This window comes from Schistocerca americana, chromosome 1 (assembly GCF_021461395.2).
Source record: "Schistocerca americana isolate TAMUIC-IGC-003095 chromosome 1, iqSchAmer2.1, whole genome shotgun sequence".
Classification (NCBI taxonomy): Eukaryota; Metazoa; Arthropoda; class Insecta; order Orthoptera; family Acrididae; genus Schistocerca; species Schistocerca americana.
Window position 1 is genome coordinate 804,790,495 of NC_060119.1, and position 21,284 is coordinate 804,811,778.

At 44.3% G+C, this 21,284-nt stretch overlaps 1 protein-coding gene across 3 annotated transcripts in view; it reads left to right on the forward strand.

Annotated features, from left to right (window-relative positions):
• Positions 1-21,284, forward strand: part of LOC124612655 (glutamine synthetase 2 cytoplasmic) — a 419,042-nt gene that overhangs the window by 333,859 nt on the left and 63,899 nt on the right. For all 3 annotated transcript variants that reach the window (XM_047140974.1, XM_047140983.1, XM_047140990.1), the window contains exon 2: positions 8,831-9,015. In XM_047140974.1, the coding sequence (XP_046996930.1) occupies positions 8,831-9,015 (185 nt within the window). The remainder of the gene's footprint in view (positions 1-8,830; positions 9,016-21,284) is intronic.

Here is a 21,284-nt window from a genome sequence, read left to right on the forward strand (position 1 = left end):
TCGTCGATCAAACTGCTTGACTTCCCCTCCCATACCCACATCTGCAGCAACTGTGCTGTTTTACATTCTAAGCACAATACACGCACTCATAATATGACTGTCACAATCCGATGTACTTAATTCCGTTGTTTAAAAACGTTTGTTGATGAATGTCGTTGTTGGGGTGTCGCTCATTTTCGCTTCTAAATAATTATAAAGCAGAAAAAAACCTTCTGTTCGCTCTGTACAATGTTAAACGTCTGGCAGTTACGACCACGTTCTGAGACCAACGAGATCAGAAGCAAAGTCACGAAAACTGTTACTCAAACTCTACTAGGTAGTCACAATGTCCACTGAAGGACTTGTCAATAGATTGGTCGTGTGTCCCTAAGAAAAGCTGGCGCAGATACCATCTTGGAAATTACGACAGACAACTTCCCACACTTGCAGCAGCTTCTGCCTCTACAGTGGATGTTAAAAAAAAAGGCACATGTTCCTACAAGAGATAGTACTGGTCAAACCTACAAGAAAAGATCCCATACAATGTTTCCGGAAAACAGTATCTGTTGAGAAATGGACCGTTAAAGATTCATTATTCAAGGCTGTATTTTATTTACAGATGAGGCAGCACTGACATGAGATCGCGTAGGAAGTTAACACAATGCGTCGTGCACGCAGATGTACACTGAGGTAGCAAAAGCCATGGGATATCTTCTAATATCGTGTAGGACCCCATCTTGCTCAGTGTGGTGTAGCAACACGACGTAGCATGGAGTCAAGAAGTCGTTGGAAGTCCCCTGCAGAAACACTGAGAAATGCTACCTTTATAGCCGTCGATAATTACAAAATGTCGCCGGTGCAGGATTTTGTGTACGAAGTGACTTTTCGATTATCTCCCATAAATATTCACTGAATTATGTGGGGCGATCTGGGTGACCAGATAATTAGCTTGAATTATCCAGAATTGCTCTTCAAACAAATCGCGAACAGCTGTGGCCTTGTCGCATGACATCGTTCTTTGGGATCATGAACACCATGAATGGCTGCAAATGGTCCCCAAGTAGCCAAACATAATCTTTTCCAGTCAATGATAGGTTCAGTTGGACCAGATGACGTAGTCCATTCCATACAAAATCAGTATCAAATTATGAGCAGAATTTATCAGTAACAAGCTCATAAGAGCCACCCACTTTTCACGGTTAACAGGTGTGTCACCGATAACTTATTCACAGTATGAAGAAGTGGCTCACTGCAAACCATACCCCGCTCAAAGGATAAATACAGTGTCTTGTGTGAAGGGTAATTTCCACGTGGATAATGGTCGTAGGGAATGCCACGGGATAGAACCTCAGACCTAGATGCACACCTGCCTCTCTCATAGCTTTCTTCCATTATCAATTCCAGGGTGGTGATACCCCACATCTCCCACCGTCATGTAGACGACCATCCGTTACAGCCACAGATGATGGTCATTTTCCGCAGTCCATTTCATTCTAGCCTCTCCATTAACCGTCACATGCACAAATCATAACTGACGTTCACCTCAGACAGCAATATCTCTAGCAGTCTCCGTAGTTTTCTCTGTGTTGATTTATAATAGTTTCGTTAGTCCATTCGAAATAGGCTTTCACCATACTGGCTCAGAAATAGCTAACAAATTGAAAGTACCACTTCCTAGGTCCTGAAAAAAAAAAAAAAAAACACACACACACACACACACACACACACACACACACACACACACACACACACACACACAACCCCCCTTTCCGCAATCCGCAACTTGGGTAAAACGCTTGTTTTTAGCCATTATAATAGTGTGTGAAAATATTACGGCCATTTTTATCGAGGAGCTTGCTTCCAAACAGACGCGGGTGGTGTCGGTGCCAAGAATGGCAGACAAATCACCATACTGTGATGTATCACTCCCTGTCAGAGTGGAAGGGGAAGGTTAATGGTTGCCTTCGGATAGTATTTGTTGTGTTTGAGTTTGAAGGAAAGGGAAAGGGATTTTCTAATACATGCAGTAACGGCTTAGGGTTGAATAATGGACATATGGTGAGGTTTTGTTCTTAAAATTTACGAAAGTATGCAATTTAATGAGATGTTAGAGGAATCTGAAGAGACGAGAGAATATAATAAGCTACTATAGGCGAAAAGTGGAAGACGAAAGACGGATACGAGCATAGAGGTGTAATTCTCCCACCTTGATTTCTTACCGGAAAATTTGAGAGCGTTAAGCACTGAATAGAATTAATCCTTTTACATAGGCATGCGTACGATGGAAGGCAGTTACCAACGTCGCTGGAACCCGTCGATGATAAGCGATTATTTCTTCTTAGGTAGTGACGAAGCAGCAAACAAAAAAAAAGCATCGCTGTCGCATTTTTTGAATACCAAAGAAAATTAAAGTTCAAGATGATGTGAACTAATCTAGAGCTTCCACTGGTATCGTGTGCATACATACATATTAAATAGTATTCAATTCTGAAGTTCTGAAAACGTATTTCTTATTTTTTTTAATTCTGTTAATGTTCACCAGCACTGTTTTTGATTCCGCTCAGTATCTAGGAAATTAGCGGTGGTTCAGGAAAACGGATTTTTACCAGTGATTTCAGCAACCCCAAAATTTGGCAAACCCACCAATTTACAGACCAGATCCAGAAAAAGGTTAAATTTGTTGACAAGTGTTATTTTTATACGGATACCAACAGATGCTCTGACTACAGCTACATTGGCAGAGATCAGACAAAGGCTTCGTGCGTATTAACGGTGGAAACGTGATCTCCTCTTGGCCAGTAATTGAGCAGTTTGCTTTTGTCGAGCTATAGCTACACAGTTAGTAAATGTTGACATGTTTCCGCTCTAGACACTGTAGTACTTACAGCTTTTCCATGTTGACGAATCATGTGTAATCCTTCACTTGATTCCGAATACTGTGTCCCACTTTCGTGGGTGAAGATGAGATACAAAAGAAATACTGATAGTGCATCTGGCCTTTTCTCAGTCACTTTGTATACCTACACTACTGGCCATTAAAATAGCTACGCCACGAAGATGACGTGCTACAGACGCGAAATTTAACCGGCAGGAAGAAGATGCTGTGATATGCAAATGATTAGCTTTTCAGAGCATTCACACAAGGTTGGCGCCGCTGGCGACACCTACAACGTGCTGACATAAGGAAAGTTTCCAACCGATTTCTCATACACAAACAGCAGTTTACCGGCGTTGCCTGGTGAAACGTTGTTGTGATGCCTCGTGTAAGGAGGAAAAATGAGTACCATCACGTTTCCGAATTCGATAAAGGTCGGATTGTAGCCTATCGCGATTGCGATTTTATGTATCGCGACATTGCTGCTCGCGTAGGTCGAGATCCAATGACTGTTAGCAGAATATGGAATCGGTGGGTTCAGGAGGGTAATACGGAACGCCGTGCTTGATCCCAACGGCCTCGTATCACTAGCAGTCGAGATGATAGGCATCTTATCCGCATGGCTGTAACGGATCGTGCAGGCACGTCTCGATCACTGAGTCAACAGATGGGGACGTTTGCAAGACAACCGTCTGCACGAACAGTTTGACAACGTTTGCAGCAGCATGGACTATCAGTCGGAGACCATGGCTGCGATGGCTGCGATTACCGTTGACGCTGCATCACAGACAGGAGCGCCTGCGATGGCGTACTCAACGAGGAACCTGGGTGCACGAATCGTAAAACGTCACTTTTTCGGATGAATCTAGGTTCTGTTTACAGCACCATGATGGTCGCATTTGTGTTTGGCGACATCGCGGTGAACGCACATTTGAAGCGTGTATTCGTCATCGCCATACTGGCGTATTACCCGGCGTGATGGTATGGGGTGCCATTGGGTACACGTCTCGGTCACCTCTTGTTCGCATTGACGGCACTTTGACCAGTGGACGTTACATTTCAGATGTATTACGACCCGTGGCTCTACCCGTCATTCGATCCCTGCGAATCCGTATATTTCAGCAGGATAATGCACGACCGCATGTTGCAGGTCTTGTACGGGCCTTTTCTGGATACGGAAAATGTTCGACTGCTGCCCTGGCCAGCACATTCTCCACATCTCTCACCAACTGAAAACGTCTGGTCAATGGTGGCCGAGCAACAGGCTCGTCACAATACGCCAGTCACTACTCTTGACGAACCGTGGTATCGTGTTGAAGCTGCATGGGCTCTGTTTTCCTCAATGCGCAGGTGTATCAAGACCGTTACTACGGCCAGAGGTGGTTGTTCTGGGTACTGATTTCTCAGGATCTATGCACCGAAATTGCGTGAAAATGTAATCACATGTCAGTTCTAGTATAATATATTTGTCCAATGAATACCCGTTTATCATCTGCATTCCTTCTTGGTGTAGCAATTTTAAAGGCCAGTAGTGTACTTTACCAGTAACATTTCAGGTAGCCCGCGCTGTAGAATCGCAGCTTAGTGTCGACGGTAATAGTGTGGTTCACATGTTCACGAGACAGAGTGCAGCACTGGTGGTGGCCAACTCTGCAGTAGCCCTCCCTCCTTTTACCTCCCCCTCCCCGCCATTCTCTAATCGAATTAGTAAAAGGATAGGCCGTGGCAGTCCTCCGGCAGAGCCGCGTCCCGGGCTGCAGCGGCTACGGCTGCGTCTAGCCAGCAGCAGGCAGCTGGCAGGTAGAGCAGAGCAGAGCACAGTAGCACAGAGGGTAGATCGATGGCGCCGCTGCGGCCGCACGCGACTCTCCAGCGCGGGCGCCCGCGCCTGCGTCTGCAGGAATGGCTCCTTTCGCCTTCTGTACAGCGCCGCCTAATTCTGGACGCCAATTAGTTGGCCTCATTTGCTTCTCTTTGGGCAAAACTTCGCGCACTCCTCCTGTAATGAGGCACGCGATCGCGGTTTTCAAGTGGTTCGTTTCAGCGCTCAGAGAGGAAATTGCTGTAAGGTACTGTGGTAGGTAGTTGACTCGGTCATGCACGCTTACCGAAGTCAGACTTGGGTGTAAACCAGAAAAACACAGGTGAGGCCTCTAACGCACATTAGCACGCTGGCACAAATATTCAATCGATTTCCGGTCAGATGGTCGAAAAGTGCCGTAAAAAATATTTGTGGCACTCTTGTCCGTAGACGGACTGAGACGCACAAATATGGTCCTCGACAGCGAGTGTTCATCAGAGACAAGGGTATCGTCAGGAGTGCCCCATGGACGTGTGATAGGACCGCTGTTACTATCTATACACACAAATGTGGAGGACAGGATGGGCGGCAATCTGCAGTTGTTTGCTGATGATGCTGTGGTGTACGGTAAGGTGTCGAAGTTGAATGACTGTAGGAGAATACGAGATTTAGACAAAATTTCTAGTTCGTGAGATAAATGGCAGCTAGCTCTAAATGGAAGAAAATATAAGTTAATGCGGACGCGTAGGAGAAACACAAGCATAATGTTCGGATTCAGCTTTATTAGTGTCCTGCTTGACACAGTCATGTCGTTTAGATATCTATGCGTAACGCTACAAAGCAATATGAAATGGAATGAGCATGTAAAGACTGTAGCAGGGAAGGCGACTTCGGTTTATTGGGAGAAGCATAGGAAAGTGTGCTTCATCTGTAAAGGAGAGAGCATATAGGACACTGGTCCGATTCATTGTTGAGTACTGTTAGTGTTTGGTATCCGCACCAGGTCGGATGAAAGGAAAACATCGAAACGATTCAGAGTTGGGCTGCTAGATTTGTTACCGGTAGGTTCGAACAACACGCGATTGTTACAGAGGTGCTTCGAGAATTCAAATAGGAATTCCTGCAGGAAAGATGACGTTCTTTTCGGGAAGCACATTTCAGATAACTTAGAGAAAAGGCATTTGAGGCTGCCTGCAGAAAGGTTCTACTGGCGCCAAAGTATATTTCGCGGAAGGACCATGGAGATCAGATCAGCAAGGTTAGGGCTCGTATGGGGGCATATAGATAGTCTCTTTTCTCTCGCTCTATTTGCGAGTGGAACAGGAAAGGAAATGTATAGTACTAGTACAATGTACCCTGCGCTACACATCATAGGGTGGCTTGCGGAGCGTGTATGTATATGCAATTGTACAATGTTGGATTAGACCAATTACTGGTAGCAGTAACTACCAAAAATACCTAGGAGTAACCAGTCGAAGCGCAGATCAGTGTTACCAAATAAGATAAATCGTAGGACAAACAAAGCCAGACTGTGAATCTGAAGGAAAAAGAATTCATCCACGAAATACGTTGCTTCCAAGAAATTTAAATTATTGCTCAACAGTAACAGTAGGGAGAGAGAGAGAGGGAGAGAGAGGGAGAGAGAGGGAGAGAGAGGGAGAGAGAGGGAGAGAGAGGGAGAGAGAGGGAGAGAGGGGGAGAGAGGGGGAGGGAGGGGGAGGGAGGGGGAGGGAGGGAGGGAGGGAGGGAGGGAGGGAGACTACAGTAGCACACGGTACAGTAGAGGAGCTGTTCTTCACGGAGAGGTTTACTGTTTAAATTCTGAGACCTCATTTTCGAAGAACAATTCTTCCTTCAAAATTCTGTCGAAATGACCACACAGAGATAACCAGGCTTCGCACGGAAGTTTTCCGACGGTTATCCTTCCTACCGACCATTCGCTAACGGAACAACGAAGGAGCAAAAGGTAGTTGTACCAGAACTACGCTCCGCCACATAATGTAAGATGGCATGCAGAGTATAGGTGTAAAGGAGAAGAGCGTGCGTCTTCCAGGTTGCGATCAAAACCGTGCCAGTTAAGCAGATTAAATTTAAAGCTCCTCCACGTTTTCTTATCACGCTGTTGGTGGGCTGCCGGTCGAGTTCACTTAATCAAAAGTTTAGTCCTATTGGAGACGATCAGGCGAAGGACTGGTGCCGGGTATGTGTAATTGCTATAAAAGGGTACTTAATTCTTAGACGTGACACATTACGAATGTCAAACTGATACCCCATGTCGATACACCACAGAGCCCAGAGTCATAAACTCTAAATATTTGCATAGCTCTACACAATATGAGAGAGAATTCCCATTGTCTTGCATTTTCGTTGGAAGCAAATTTCAGAATTTAATTAAAGATCCAAGTCATGGCACAGTCATTGATACTACGCCGGTCTTCAGGGATAGTCCTGAATCGTCTTGTAGCAGGAAGAAGTAATATATCATTGTCAGAGTGACAGTGGATGTTTGAATGGGAACTGCGTTTGCGTATTAATTTAATGGTAGAACACAGATTGCTGCCTTTTGAATTCACCTAGTCGCTCAGTGACGTCAGTGTCATAAGAGTGAATACAGCGTACTGTTCAACATGACTGAGATACTCTCCTTAACGAAGTACTTCATTTTATTAGCCTCTAGAGGGTTCTACGTGATTTTCTCATAGTTGAGCACTACTCTCCACTCAAAACATTTAATTCGAGATGTGTCTGAAATTTTCTTCCAGAGGCGAAGTAGCCCCCATAACTGAATATATGTGAAATTACCATTCAGGTTGTGGTTAAGTTTGTCATATGAAGACAAGATCGAGAATGAATATATATATCATGTCGTAACACTGTGCATTTAAATGCACACTTCTCGCTACAGTTCCCATTAAGAACTAAACTAATATTGAAGTGGAACATTGTCAGTATCCTGCCTTGCAGAAGACTAGTGTGTAGAACTGTCTTACTTTAAGACAGCATGAAGGTCTCGTGGGTTTGGTGGCTGAGATACGGTACCATTGAAGTTGGACAAGATGCGATCACAAACCAGCTTTAATTTCTGCCTCGCGAACGGATGGCATATGCCGCTCCGTTTGGGCTTTATTAGAACCGGTACAGGTGTGAAATCACGTCACGTATGCGGAAGTGAAGGGATTCTAGCAGTCAAACGGCGTAATGCTCTTCGCCTGTTATCACGGGAATGTGGCATAGCCATACCCTACACACGATAATAAAACTACAGTCACGTGATTCAACAGGCGACCAGTTCGTTATATCTTTAACTACTTGCATACGCGACATTTGCCTACATGACTTCTTATTAGTGAAGAAGGCTATAAAAGTCATTGTTAGCATACCTGTCATTTTAGTTTTGTTGAATGGGATAATAATTAAACATTGGTGGCAAATCGCTTGTCGCTGTGAATTAAATTCAATCTGAGCACTGTATCTCATTTTCATCTCATAGTAGATACATCAAAATTTGTCTTTGTATTTTAATGCATGCGACCATGCTATGAATAGACGGGAGAGGGGAGAAGCACTTTGCAGCATCGATGTAATTTCTATACAGCGTATTTTATGTCCGCTACTTAGGTAATTTCTTTCCTTTAAATTTACTGGCTTTCGGGGGAGCACATACACCCATCTCAACAGCGGAATGACATTTATGACCATACAAACGTTAGGACAACATAACACCCAGTCCCCGCGGAGAAAATCTCTTTCCCGAAGAGAGAACAGAACCCGGGTCGCTTAGCTAGCAACTCGCTGCGGTAGATAATTTCCTTATCCGAAATACCAGCTCCTTCACTTACCAAAACCAGCCAGCATAAATAAATTCTGTTCCAATGACTTTTACAGTAAGATGTGCCATGGCCACCTTGAAGTACTTTGAACAGTGTTCTACTACTAATGCTGCTGCTGCTGCTGCTGCTGCTGCTGCTGCCGCCACCGTCAAGGAAAGCAAAATCGATGTGGGATTGCGTCTGTCCACTTTAGCACTGCTCCGACGCCTTCGTATCACGGCATTAACTGCCAAAGTCGGACATTGTCATCATTTGGCCTTACATTGGTTAAAAGCAAAACGTTACAGCTCTCGGCTGAAGTGTCCCCCCAGTACGCTTAATGATCGTACATTTGTCTTGTTGCAGGATGGCCATGGAGACGCTGGCGCAGTCGCCGAACGCGCGGATCTGCAAGACGGTGCTGGAGAAGTACATGCGACTTCCGCAGCCCGACAACAAGGTCCAGGCCACGTACATCTGGATCGACGGCACGGGCGAGAACCTTAGGGCCAAGGATCGCACGCTGACTTCACTGCCTAAGTCCATCAAAGGTGAGTCTACTTAGCCAGATTATCAATCAGTAGTCGTCATAAGTAAATACACCGAGGTAGCAGAAGTCGTGAGATACCTCCTATCATCGTATCGGATCTCCTCTTGCCCAGTGTAGGGCAGCAACTCTACGTGGCGTGGACTCAACAATTCGTTGGAAACTCCTGCAGAAAAATATTAAGCCATGCTGCCCCTATAGCTGTCCATAATTGCGAAAGTGTTGTTGATGCAGGATCTTCTGCACGAACTGATCTCCCGATTATGCCCCCCCTCCCAAAAAAAATGATTCAAATGGCTCTGAGCACTATGGGACTTAACTTCTGAGGTCATCAGTCCCCTAGAACTTAGAACTACTTAAACCTAACTAACCTACATCACACACATCCATGCCCGAGGCAGGATTCGAACCTGCGACCGTAGCGGTCGCGCGGTTCCAGACTGTGGCGCCTAGAACCGCACGGCCACTACGGCCGGCGATTATGCCTCATAAATGTTCGATAGGAGTCATGTCGAGCTATCTGGGTGGCCAAATATTCACTCAAACTGGCCAGAATGCTTTCCAAACCAATCATGAACAATTGTGGCACGGTCACATGGTGCATTGTTATCCATAAAAATTCCAACGTTGTTTGGAAACATGATATCGATGAATGGCTGAAAATGGTCTCAGAGTAGGCGAAAATAGCTATTTCTAATCAATGATTGGTTCAGTTGGACCAGAGGACCCAGTCCATTCCATGTAAACACGGCCCACACCATTAGGGAGACACCATCAACTTGCATAGTAACTTGCTGACAACTTGGGTCAATGACTTCGTGTGGTCTGCACCACACTCTAACTATACCATCAGCTCTTATCTGAAACAGGGACAATTCTGACCAGGCCACGGTTTTCCAGTCGTCTAGAGTACAATCGACACGGTCACGAACTCGGGAAAAGCGCTGCAGGCGATGACGTGCTGTAAGCAAAGATACTCGCGTTGGACGTCTGCTGCCATAGCTCATTAACGCTAAATTTCGCCAAACTGTCCTAACGGATACGTTCGCCGTACGTCCCATACGGATTTCAGCGGTTATTTCGAGCAGTGTTGGTTGTCTGTTAGCACTGACATCTCTACGCGTACGCCGCTGCTCTCGGTCGTTAAGTGAAGACCTTCGGGCACTGCACTGTCCGTGGTGAGAGGTAATGCCTGAGATTTGGTATTCTCGGCACATTCTTGACACTGTGCATCTTGGAATATTGAATTTCCTAACGATTTCCAAAATGTAATGTCCCATACGTCTAGCTCCAACTATCACTCAGAGTTCAAAGTCTGTTAATTCCCGTCGTGCAGTCGTAATCATGTCGGAAACCTTTCCACAAAAATGGAAATGTCTTGTGGCTAGGGCCTCCCGTCGGGTAGACCGTTCGCCTGGTGCAGGTCTTTCGATTTGACGCCGAATCACCTGAGTTCAAATGGGGAGCTCCGCCAATGCACTGCCTTATTATACCTCGAGTATGCGGTATTACCGACATCTGTATATGTGCATATCGCTATCCGAAGACTTTAGTCACGTCAGTATATAAACGTTCGTGAACTTAAGCCTTCCTCGGCCTTTCTCGTAGATCTCGAACTAAGTTTCACACTCTTTGTGCAATATATCCAGAGTGCATCATCGTAGTGGACCAACTTTCGATATCGTCCGAAATCCACACAATCGATGCAGCTCCTTAAATTCCTTTTTTAAAAACAAAAGTAACAATTGTCTTAACAATAACTTCCCAACTCCCGAAATTAGTGAAGCATAGACTCTGACCTATTTAATGTTGTAAGAGGTAAAACAAACTACGTATTTAATGTGGTTTCCAGGGTAGTGACTATTGACCTGTACGCAGAAATGCTATCAGAGCTGTCCGTTTCACAGACAGGAAGAACAATGTGGTGACAGATTGTGGCCTGAGGTAGCTCTGAGATGAACCCTCAAGACCCCACACTCAACTCCCTAACGTCTGCGATCGCTCCATCACTGGGATTAATAGAGCCTCGCCAGATCAGCGCAGATTAGTTCGTGGCTGTGGGATCCCCAGCGGCTAGCCACGTCGGCAGGATCAATGTCCAACAGGCACGGCAGCTGTGATGGCCGTCTTGTCGCTTGTGCCGTGCTGAGTCAGTAGCAAGGCGAAACAATGGCAATTAACCGTGATGCAAGAGTGACCAGTTCTCAAGCAGTGTCAGAACGTCCGATAACGTCTCTTCTTGTAATAAATACGACAGATTAAAGTTTAATTATAACTGTTTCAGATTATGAGTTCCGACATTTATTATCTACGTAGTTGGAAAGCAGCTTATCTAACTGAATTCTCACAAATAAGCTCCAGCAAGGAAACAATAATCACTCTAATGTCTGTTAAGGAACGAATCAATCATTTTTATTGTCGTCTACCAATACAATCGTGAAATGGTTCATTTGCTCGTAATGGGTTTTTACACCTACAAAACTACTGCGATTGACAATTGAGAAAGAAACTAAACAGCACACGTCATGATGTATTACAAAAGATCGACAGAATAATACACACCAATTAAAGGAAGAGGTACATTCCCTATTAGAGTAATAAAGACGTGAAAAATAGAACAAATCTTCTCCGATTGACTCTTCTACACTGCATCGGAGTGTACGCTACTAAAAAAAAATAGCAATTTAAAATTTTAATATTCTTGCAGAAAAATCTATACCAGTAATAAAGCTGTAAGACCGTCGTATCTGAATACACTAAGGTCCAAAACAGCTAGACAAATCATGATCGAGTTGTCACAGGCACTTAAGCGTCGTGTGCTACGTACAGGTTTTAGTAGATAAAAAACTGGAACACGGAAAAAGATATCGTAATTTAAAGTTTTATGTAAAATCGTCTACTCAGTAGCTCGGATGTTTAATCGTCACGGCATAGTACACCAAAGAAGCAATAGATGAACTGTTAGTTCTTTTAACACAGAATTTTTGGACGCTTACGCCATCAACAGAATTAAGCGCTGCAATCTTATCTTTATGAATACAAACTAAAAACGAAATTAGTTGGCTTGAATATACGGTTTTACTGATTTAACTTCGTGTATTAAAAACTTGACTTTGCTTTGCTTCTTTCGCTTGGTTTTATATTTTTTGACAGGAAAAATGAATTTATTAAGTTTGCCTTGTGATTTACGTGCCTAGTTATTACATTTCGATTTCGTTTTGTTTACAAATAAAAACGCCTGGAAAACGGTAGTCTTTTTGAATACGCAGAATGGCTAAAAGACGGAAGACTGTGCGGTCTCAAGAAACCAGTGGAGATCACGAGAAAATACTTGCTGCGACTCACGCCTAACATCGGGCTTCAGCTGACTCTTTGGGGACTCGTTCCGAAAGTGAGGCGCAACGTAACTCCGATTGAGAGTGTCATGCATTATCTATCTATCTCTCTCTCTCTCTCTCTCTCTCTCTCTCTCTCTCTCTCTCTCTCTCTCCTCGAACCCTTCATTCACAGAGGCTTAAAGTTACTTCTCTCCAAGGTAACATCATAAAAGCGGAAATTTTGGCGGGAAGTGGCGCTGCCTAGCAAGCTTTTATACCCCGAATCCCGTTCATTTCTAGGAATTTCCCATTTCGCTTTAAAAGCAAAAGTTCAGATGCTGCGTGTTGCGAGCATGGACCTTAGTGTCACTTGCTTTCAGCACTGCCAGCTCTACACTGCTCTCTCCCGTGTTAATGAAACAAACAAGCTCTTCGTCAACGCCCCTATTCATATGCCTTCAAACTTTGTATACAAAGAAGCTTTATAAATCAAAAATAAATTCTACAAGCACCGAGTCTTGGAAACAGCTACAAATAAATACCCGGGCAACGCTGGGTTTTTCAGCTGGAATTAAATGGCAATTGCTTACTGGGATTGTAATTCTATACGTAATAATGACAGCTCAGCTGGGAGGAAGATGAGGAGAGTCCACAAGTTTCTGCAGGTATGCCATATCCAGGTGAAGGCGCTGATGATTGTATCCCTCAGTGCTACCAGATTCCAGAGGTGTTAACTACTACGTTTCTCCCACTAGTCAACATTTTCCTAGACAATTTCTATGGGATTAAGATGGGTGATTTAGCGGGCCACTGCAGATGCGTCAGGGCGCCTCAGTGATTGTCAAACCAATCCTTGGAAGCAGCTACGAAGGGGGAATCCATACTACACTCCCCATGAAGATGTGGAAGAATGGGCGGCGGATGATCGCCGAGAGTGTTGCGATAATCCTGGCTTATGATCCCGGTAACCTGAATAAGTGTGCCCAAATCATGATACGAAAATCACCTCCAAAATATGACAGAATCACCTACGATTTGAATTGCATCCTCTGCAGGCTGCCGCTTTAAACCACTCATTGGAGACGAGACACCTTGCATCATTTGAAAACAGGCAAAATGACGACTAATCCAATTTCACTACACGCCTCCTCTCACCAGCTGTCCAGCTTGTGTGTTGTTTGACCCACTTAAGACATGTAACTTTACGTGCCACTATGATCAATGGCCTTTTGCGAATTATCAGACTCCAAATGTCAATTAATGAAGTTCTCTTCGTAATTTTAGCTCGGAAATCTACACCTATACTCTGTAACCACCGTGAAATACATAGCAGAGGATGCGATCCATTGTACCAGTTAGTCGGGTTTCTTCCCGTTCCATTCACATACGGAGCGCGGGAAGAATTACTTTTAACTGCCTCCATGCCTGCTGTAATTAGTCTACTCTTGCCCTTGCGATTCCTAAGGGAGTAACACGTACGAGGTTGTAGTATATTCCTAGAATCATCGCTCAAAGACGGTTCCTTATACTTTGTAAACAGACTTTCTCGGAATAGTTTCCTGTATCTTAGTCTGCCAGCTCAGTTTCTTCAGCGTCTCTAGGACTCTCTCCCGTAGGTCGACCAAACCAGTGACCATTCATGTAGCCCTTCTGTCTATACATTCAGTATCCTATTACTCCCATTTGTAAGAGGGCCACACCAACTTGAGCAGACTAGTTGCATTTCCCCAGTATTCTGCCAATAAAATCTACTACCTGCTTTACCCACGTCTGAGACTACGTGACAATTCCAGTTCATATCCCTACAAAGTGCTACACCCAGGCATTTGCATGAGTCGGCCGAATCCAAATGCGACTCACTGTTATAGGATACTAAGTTTCTTCGTTTTTTGAAGCGCACAATTTTACATTTCTGTACATTTAAAGCAATCAACTAATCTTTGCAGCACTTTGAAATCTTATCAAGAATATTTACGCAGCTTCTTTCAGACAGTACTTCATTATAGATAGCTAGGTATCTACGAAAAGTCTGATGTTACTAGGAATATTATCAGCAAAGTCATTAATATAAAAAATGTATAATAAGGGCCCTACACTCTCCGCTGGGGGCACACCCGCAGTTACTTCTATATCTGCCTATGACTCCATCCAACATAACTTGCTGTGTCCTCAGTGCCAAAAATTCTCAGACCACTCACAAATTTCTGTTGATACCCTATACGATCGTACTTTCGACCATAAGATTAACTGTGGTACTGAGTTAAATTCTTTTCAGAAATGGAAAAATGTTGCCTCTAGTTGAGTGCCTTGATCCAGGACTTTCAGTATGTCATCGCTAAGCATCTTCATACGAGAGCTGGTCTTATGTCGAGTGGTACATCTCGCCTTCTAGACACGTTGGACGGTTTGCGCTGATACACCAGAAAATCGGACTTCATTCATGGTGCGGAAACTACGCACGCACCTCTCTTCAGTATAGCTGCCGTCAGCACTGCAGGATCATATGACGGCCTTCTACCAGATGTGCCTTCCGCTCTTTTAAAGACGTAACTCATATTTTGTCCGGGTACTGGTAAAGACATCAATCCGCTTTATGAACATATTCGCAAAAGCTAAAAAATATATGCAATTATATGTAGTCCTGGTGCAGCAGCTTCTCACAAAGTTAGCACCTTGTTGATAGGACTTGGCGTGCTTGCGCTGTTTTCCTTCAGCAGCGGGGCGCAAACAGTGAGTGTGCTATCAGATGTTTGGAGCGGCGAGATAACGGCAGGGACGACCGTCTGCCTGTTGCCAGGCAACACCGGTTTCTTCTGGCGTGGCGCACGTGTTTGCGAATGACATAATTCACGACTCCGTCCTTGCCTCTCATTCCAATCTGTGGCAAACAAGTATAATTAATGCCAATGAAAATACCCTTCGTCGCCAGGTTTAAAAGACGCGCGAACATTAAATTTTAATGGCCCAACCAAGGTCACGAGACAAACAAGTTGGAGTCGTCCTGTGAAAGCTCAGAAAATGGGAAACGTTCTACGGACGTTGCTATTCCCCTACGACTGATATACAGTAGTGTTTTCGCAATTCGTGTAGTTCAAGACCGTAAATATTGCTTCAAAGTTTGTCGAGTGTGGCGTCGGACGACGTTGTTCAAATTACGCAATATTTCTGTGAAGCCGCCGCATGTCATTTTCATCCCCTGCAACAACACCCAGCTACTGTCGCACCTGAAGATAAAGACCAACTGCCTCTTCGAAATATTGTGACCGGGTAGCGCAGCGTTCAGCACAGTGACTGGGATTTGAGGACGACGGTTCAAACCCGCGTCCGGCCATCCTGATTTAAGTGTTCCCTGATTTCCCTAAATTGCTTAAGGCAAATGCCGGTAATGTTCCTTCGAAAGGGCACGATCGATTTCCTTCTCCATCCTGCCCTAATCAGATTTTGTGCTCCAATCACTTAGTTATCGACGGGACGTTTAACACTAACCACCTCCTCCCTAGCAATATTGTGCTGTATACATTAGCACCTGACACATCACCAAAGAACCTTTCAGGCTGTTACGCTGGGAACATCTGGAATAGCACAGTAATTATTACATTATGCTCCACGTTCTCTGAACGTCCCCTACTGTTTAGATAATTATCCCTGCTTACATAACAGATCTTGAAAGTTCTCAGTACTTTGTAAGTTATGCAAGGTGAACCCAAACTAACTCATGAATGTCCTGAGTTTCTGCATGTACATTTCCCGAGTGTTTCGGTATAAGGGACTTCTGGTCTCTGGTGGCTCGTTACAGAGTGATAACGTGATTGATTTGAATTGTTACTACAGTTTTCTTTGTTTCTGCGAACGTACCTTCAAAACGGTTAGAAAACTTCTAGCATGCAATGACCAAAACGTACAATAAAGAAAGTAGAATAACACAACCATCATACATGCACAAGGTGTGTTCAATAAGTAATGAAACACATTTTTTTCTGAAAGGATGTTGGTTTTGTTAAGAATTCCGAGACACCATATTATTCCTCACTCTTGGCTACAAAACCCTACTTTTCAGCATAATCACCGTTCAGTGCGACGGCCTTATGCCACCTTACTGGGGCCGGCCGGGGTGGCCGAGCGGTTCTAGGCGCTCCAGTCTGGACCCGCGCGACCGTTACGGTCGCAGGTTCGAATCCTGCCTCGGGCATGGATGTGTGTGATGTCCTTAGGTTAGTTAGGTTTAAGTAGTTCTAAGTTCTAGGGGACTGATGACCTCAGATGTTGAGTCCCATAGTGCTCAGAGCCATTTGAACCCACCTTACTGGGAGTGGCTGTATGCCCGCACGATACCACTCTACTGGTTGATGTTGGAACCAACGTCTTGCTGCATCAGTAACCACTTCGTCATCCACGTATTGCTTCCCGCGGAAGTCTGAACGTGCGAGACCTGAGCTGTAGGATGGACGAGGAGGAACAGTCCAATGAAGTTCTGTGAGCTCCTCTCGGATGCTCAGACTTGTGTGAGGCTTCACGTTGTTCGTTCGCATTTCTGTAGCGATTAACACACTAAATTAGTTTCTTCCATTTCCTGACTGTAGCACGATACATTTGAGAGCTCATCGTTGCACCGTGGGAGAGAACATCAAACTGAATAACCACTTAAGAGCCCCAGAACACCGTCCTGACTTTACCGGCTGTGTGTGTTGCCTTGAACCTTTTCTTCGGAGGAGAGGTGGTTTAGCGCCACTCCGTGGATTGCCGTTTTGTTTGTCTGAAGTGATGAATCAGTGTTTCAGGGCGAGAGCAATTCTGCACAGATTTTCCTTCGTTGCTCTTTGTCTTCTGTTAGGCGGCGAAGAACTCAGCAGGCACTCACCTTTGAGTACCTCAACCGATAGACGAGTGCGTCAGCTCTACCAACAGAGACGTCCAGTTGTGCAGTGAGATGTTTATGATCCGTCAGACAACTAGAGAGAGTGTGACCGCACGCTCCAACATCGCAGGATTCCCCGCTGTGTGAGGCCGATGGCACACAAGAGAGCGGACAGGTTAGCGCAACCTTGTTACGGTGATGACGGACGCCGCGCTTTTGTTCACTCCCAGGTCTCCGTAGACACTAAGCAAGCGCCTGAGAATATCTACGATGCTCTGGTTTTTCCGCCAAAAGAAAATGACAGCTCTCTGCCTGGAACCCACCTCCGTCACAGACGCCATTTTGGAGGCTACATACAGTGCCGCCACCTGTCTGAACTTCATGAAACTATAGGAGCTGAAGTGGGAATATCCACGATGTCCCATAACAAATTTTGCCTTTTTTTAAATCGAAACTGGCCCAGAAAAAATGTTGCATTACTTACTGAACGCCCCTCGTATAAGAACTCAGCATAGCGTTAATGTGCCGCTTATACGAGTACATTACATTCAGTGAACCGATGCCAGAGGCGCGTGTCAGACTGCTCTTAATTAGTGAATCCATCCATACCGCACAACTACAACACTGCCAGAGAAACAAACTCAGGACAGAAACGGTCTGTAATGAATACAATCTAGAGGGCAAGCAGTAAAATGATTACTATTGTCAACAGAAATCAGGGTGAGTGGATGTTCTATCCTACTCGGCGTAGGAACGCAGCATACCTCAGTCACCGCGGTTTTCACGCAGAGGCCGGTGGAACAAACAGGTGGTTTCTGCGGCCAACGACGATGGAGTTCACGAACTGAACGGCTGCTCAGCAGTCCAGAGCGTCTCGAAAAGTCGTCGTAAGTGTGTGCAAACTGTCTAGGGAGAGATCCGAATCGAGAAACGTAAACATAGGAAAAGTCATACTACGTTATCGAAGATGCGTATGGAAGGCTTCAGAAATAGAGAGAATTGCCTGAGAAGTGCGGAGCCACAATGATTCACGGACTCTGTCGCATCACTGGATGGACACACGTGACATGCCTGCTCGGAGCAAGCTGCAGTCGTGGTGTGAAGGTATCTTCGGGCTTTCTGCCGTGTCGATATTCGCGCTAGGTGGGGAATCCAAATCACTGCCAGATACTAAAATAAACGAAAGGAATTTGGGTCCAAACAAGACACATCCCGCTTATTAACATTTGCACCGTTGTGCAGACGTTTTCAGTGCAATGCACATACTAAGAAAAATAGGCGTGGAAGAGAGTACGAAATGGTTACCCTGTGACGAGCGACTGGAGACCATTGGCCCCTTGTACTAAACTCAGAAAATATCCTTGAACAGTCTCCAACATTTTTGTCGGAGTGTGTATTCACCATCTTTAATAGGTCAGGGTTAAAATATTTTAATGCTTTCTATGATGTATTTAATACAGCTGCGGGAAAAATTCTCCCATTCGATTATACATATCTGATGCCCAATTCTTGCGGCGTATGGCGCGAGTGTAGCCAAGATATGCAAGCAGCCCGTTGCAGACGGAATGTTTAATGGACATGGTAGTTTGTAGCGATTTAACCACCTTTGAACGTGGGATGATGATACGTACAAGACTCTTGAGTCGTAGCATAGAAGAGAATACTGAAGCATGCGACCTTCTGGAGTTACGTGTTTAAGATGGATCTTCAGTATCTCAGAAGCCGAGTTTCAAAACGCGTAAACCGCCACCCAAGGACAACAGTGTTTGACGAGAGGGCGCAGAACCATTTCGTATGACAGGCATTCGACTCAAAACGTACATTCGTCACCAGCTTACGACTCACTCTTGTCAGAGTGTATTCGTATATATATAATTTGTGAGAGTGTACAGGAAACTCATTACTTCTAACTAAAACATATTGTAAGAGAAAATAACAGAAAGAAAATACATATACAAAATAAAGGATAAATATAAGAAGTACTAAATAAAAGATTTTGCTTCAAGATTCTGTTGTTTATAGAAGAGGTTTTCCAAAACAGGAAATAAGGGGGAAGCAGCAGTCGTATTTAAAGGTTTATTTCCTCTGGAATGACGACCGAGCTTGCTGGCATAACACTTCTATTGTCCCGTCGCCGCCTTTAGAGTGCTAATAAACAGCGTCGGGAAGCTATCGGGCGTTTTATGGCATACTGTCTCACTCTACGTGTATGTCTTCAGCACCGTGTGTTACACTTCATGAATATCAAATAAACAATATGTAAGCTGCTCAGCTATTTCAAGTTATGCTCCTAGTACATCCTGGGCGGCACAGTTCACTTGGTCGTTTACTTGCGTTCCCTACGTCGCGGAGACACTGCAGAATGCTGTGGCTCTAACTTCACAGGGAGATTCGTAAGTGCTCTCATCGAATCGCAGAATTCGGGAAGACGAGGGTTCAAATCCCCGTCCGACCACCAAGATTTAGTTTCTCCGTGATTTCTGTAAATCGTTCCAAGAAAATGCCACGACGGGTCCTTTGAAAAATGCACAGCTGATTTCCTTCCCAATCCTTTCGTAATCAGAGTTTGTGCTCTATCTCAAACGATTGCAGAGTCGATGGTATGTTAAAATATCCGATGAGTCGTGAGAATTTAAGGAAAGTGGGAGATTTAGGTGGTAAAACGAATAGATTATGGGTGGAGATTATTTGAAGACTAGCAGGGAATGAGAGGAACGAGAATTCTGTAGCAATATTTTAGTGACAATTTGGTACGATATTGTTACACGAAACACGGAGTCCTGACCCGAATGTGTGTCGAATTTTCGTTAATATAGTGGAAGCGACTCTTTGAGCATGTGATCGCGAGACAGGATGAACACAGATAGTCAGGACAGGCAAACAAATACAGTTTCATTCATGTAAAATCATATTGAACGCAGCAAAGGCTCGAATAGGCAGAAAGATAAGGCCCTGTAGAAGATCTAGAATAAGACAAGAAATATACTAAAAGCACCGGCGCAAGGAGAAATTTATAAATGCAGCAAATAAAGTAGGCAAAAGGGAATATACGGGCCAAATACTTACTGATGGAAATTATGTAATGGCAACGAGGAAGAGCTGGACGAGAAACGAAAAGCATGAGAATGAGAAAGGTAGAGGTTGCAGATAGTACACCTGAAAGGCCTCTGGAGAAAAAAGAGCTCAGACGGCCAACCAGTACTAAGTAAAGGAGAGAAGGCCGAAAAGTGAAAAAGGGATTTATCGTAGGGCTACATGAAGGTCAGAAACTTGACAGTTTCCTGGAAAAAGAACAAGAAATAGAGGACGAAATACTGAGACAAGACTGTGACGGCACTGACAGATGTAAGTAGCAACAAGTCACTTGGGTTAGCAGACATTTCTCAGAACTATTGAGATCCCTGTGAAAAAGTACCATGGCAAAACTATTCCACCTGGTAAGCTTTGTACGTGAGAGAGGCGAACTAACATCACACTTAAAGAATCGCAATTCCAAAAGACGGAGGTGCTCACGAGTGTAAATGCTACAACAATCATCAGTTTAGTCAGTCATAGTTACAAAATACTGATACGAAATATGCACATACTTACTTTAGGAGTTAGGGTTAAGAGTAAACCCACGTTTAAAGCATGTATGTACTCAGGAAAAGCTATACAGATACTGTTCACTAGAACACTCTTTCAAATTCTGAAGGAAACAGGAATAAAATGTAGGAAGCGTTTGGATAATTACGACGCGTAGAAAAACCAGGCTGATAGTCATGATAGAAAAGCAGTTATTGAGAAGGAAATGACATAGTTGTATCCTATCATCCCCTACGTTATTCATTCTATTCATAGAGCTAGCAATAAGGAAAAACAGGTAGAAATTTGGAAAGGGAATTGAAATTCAGGGATAAAAATAAAAATGGTCAGGATTGTCGATGATATTGCAATTCTGTTACATCCAGTAAAGGACTAGGAATATCAGGTGAACTGAATAAATAGTTGCTTGAAAAATTTATAAGATGAACATCAATAAAAGTTCAAAATGGTTCAAATGGCTCTGAGCACTATGGGACTTAACACTGAGGTCACCAGTCCATTAGAACTTAGAACTAC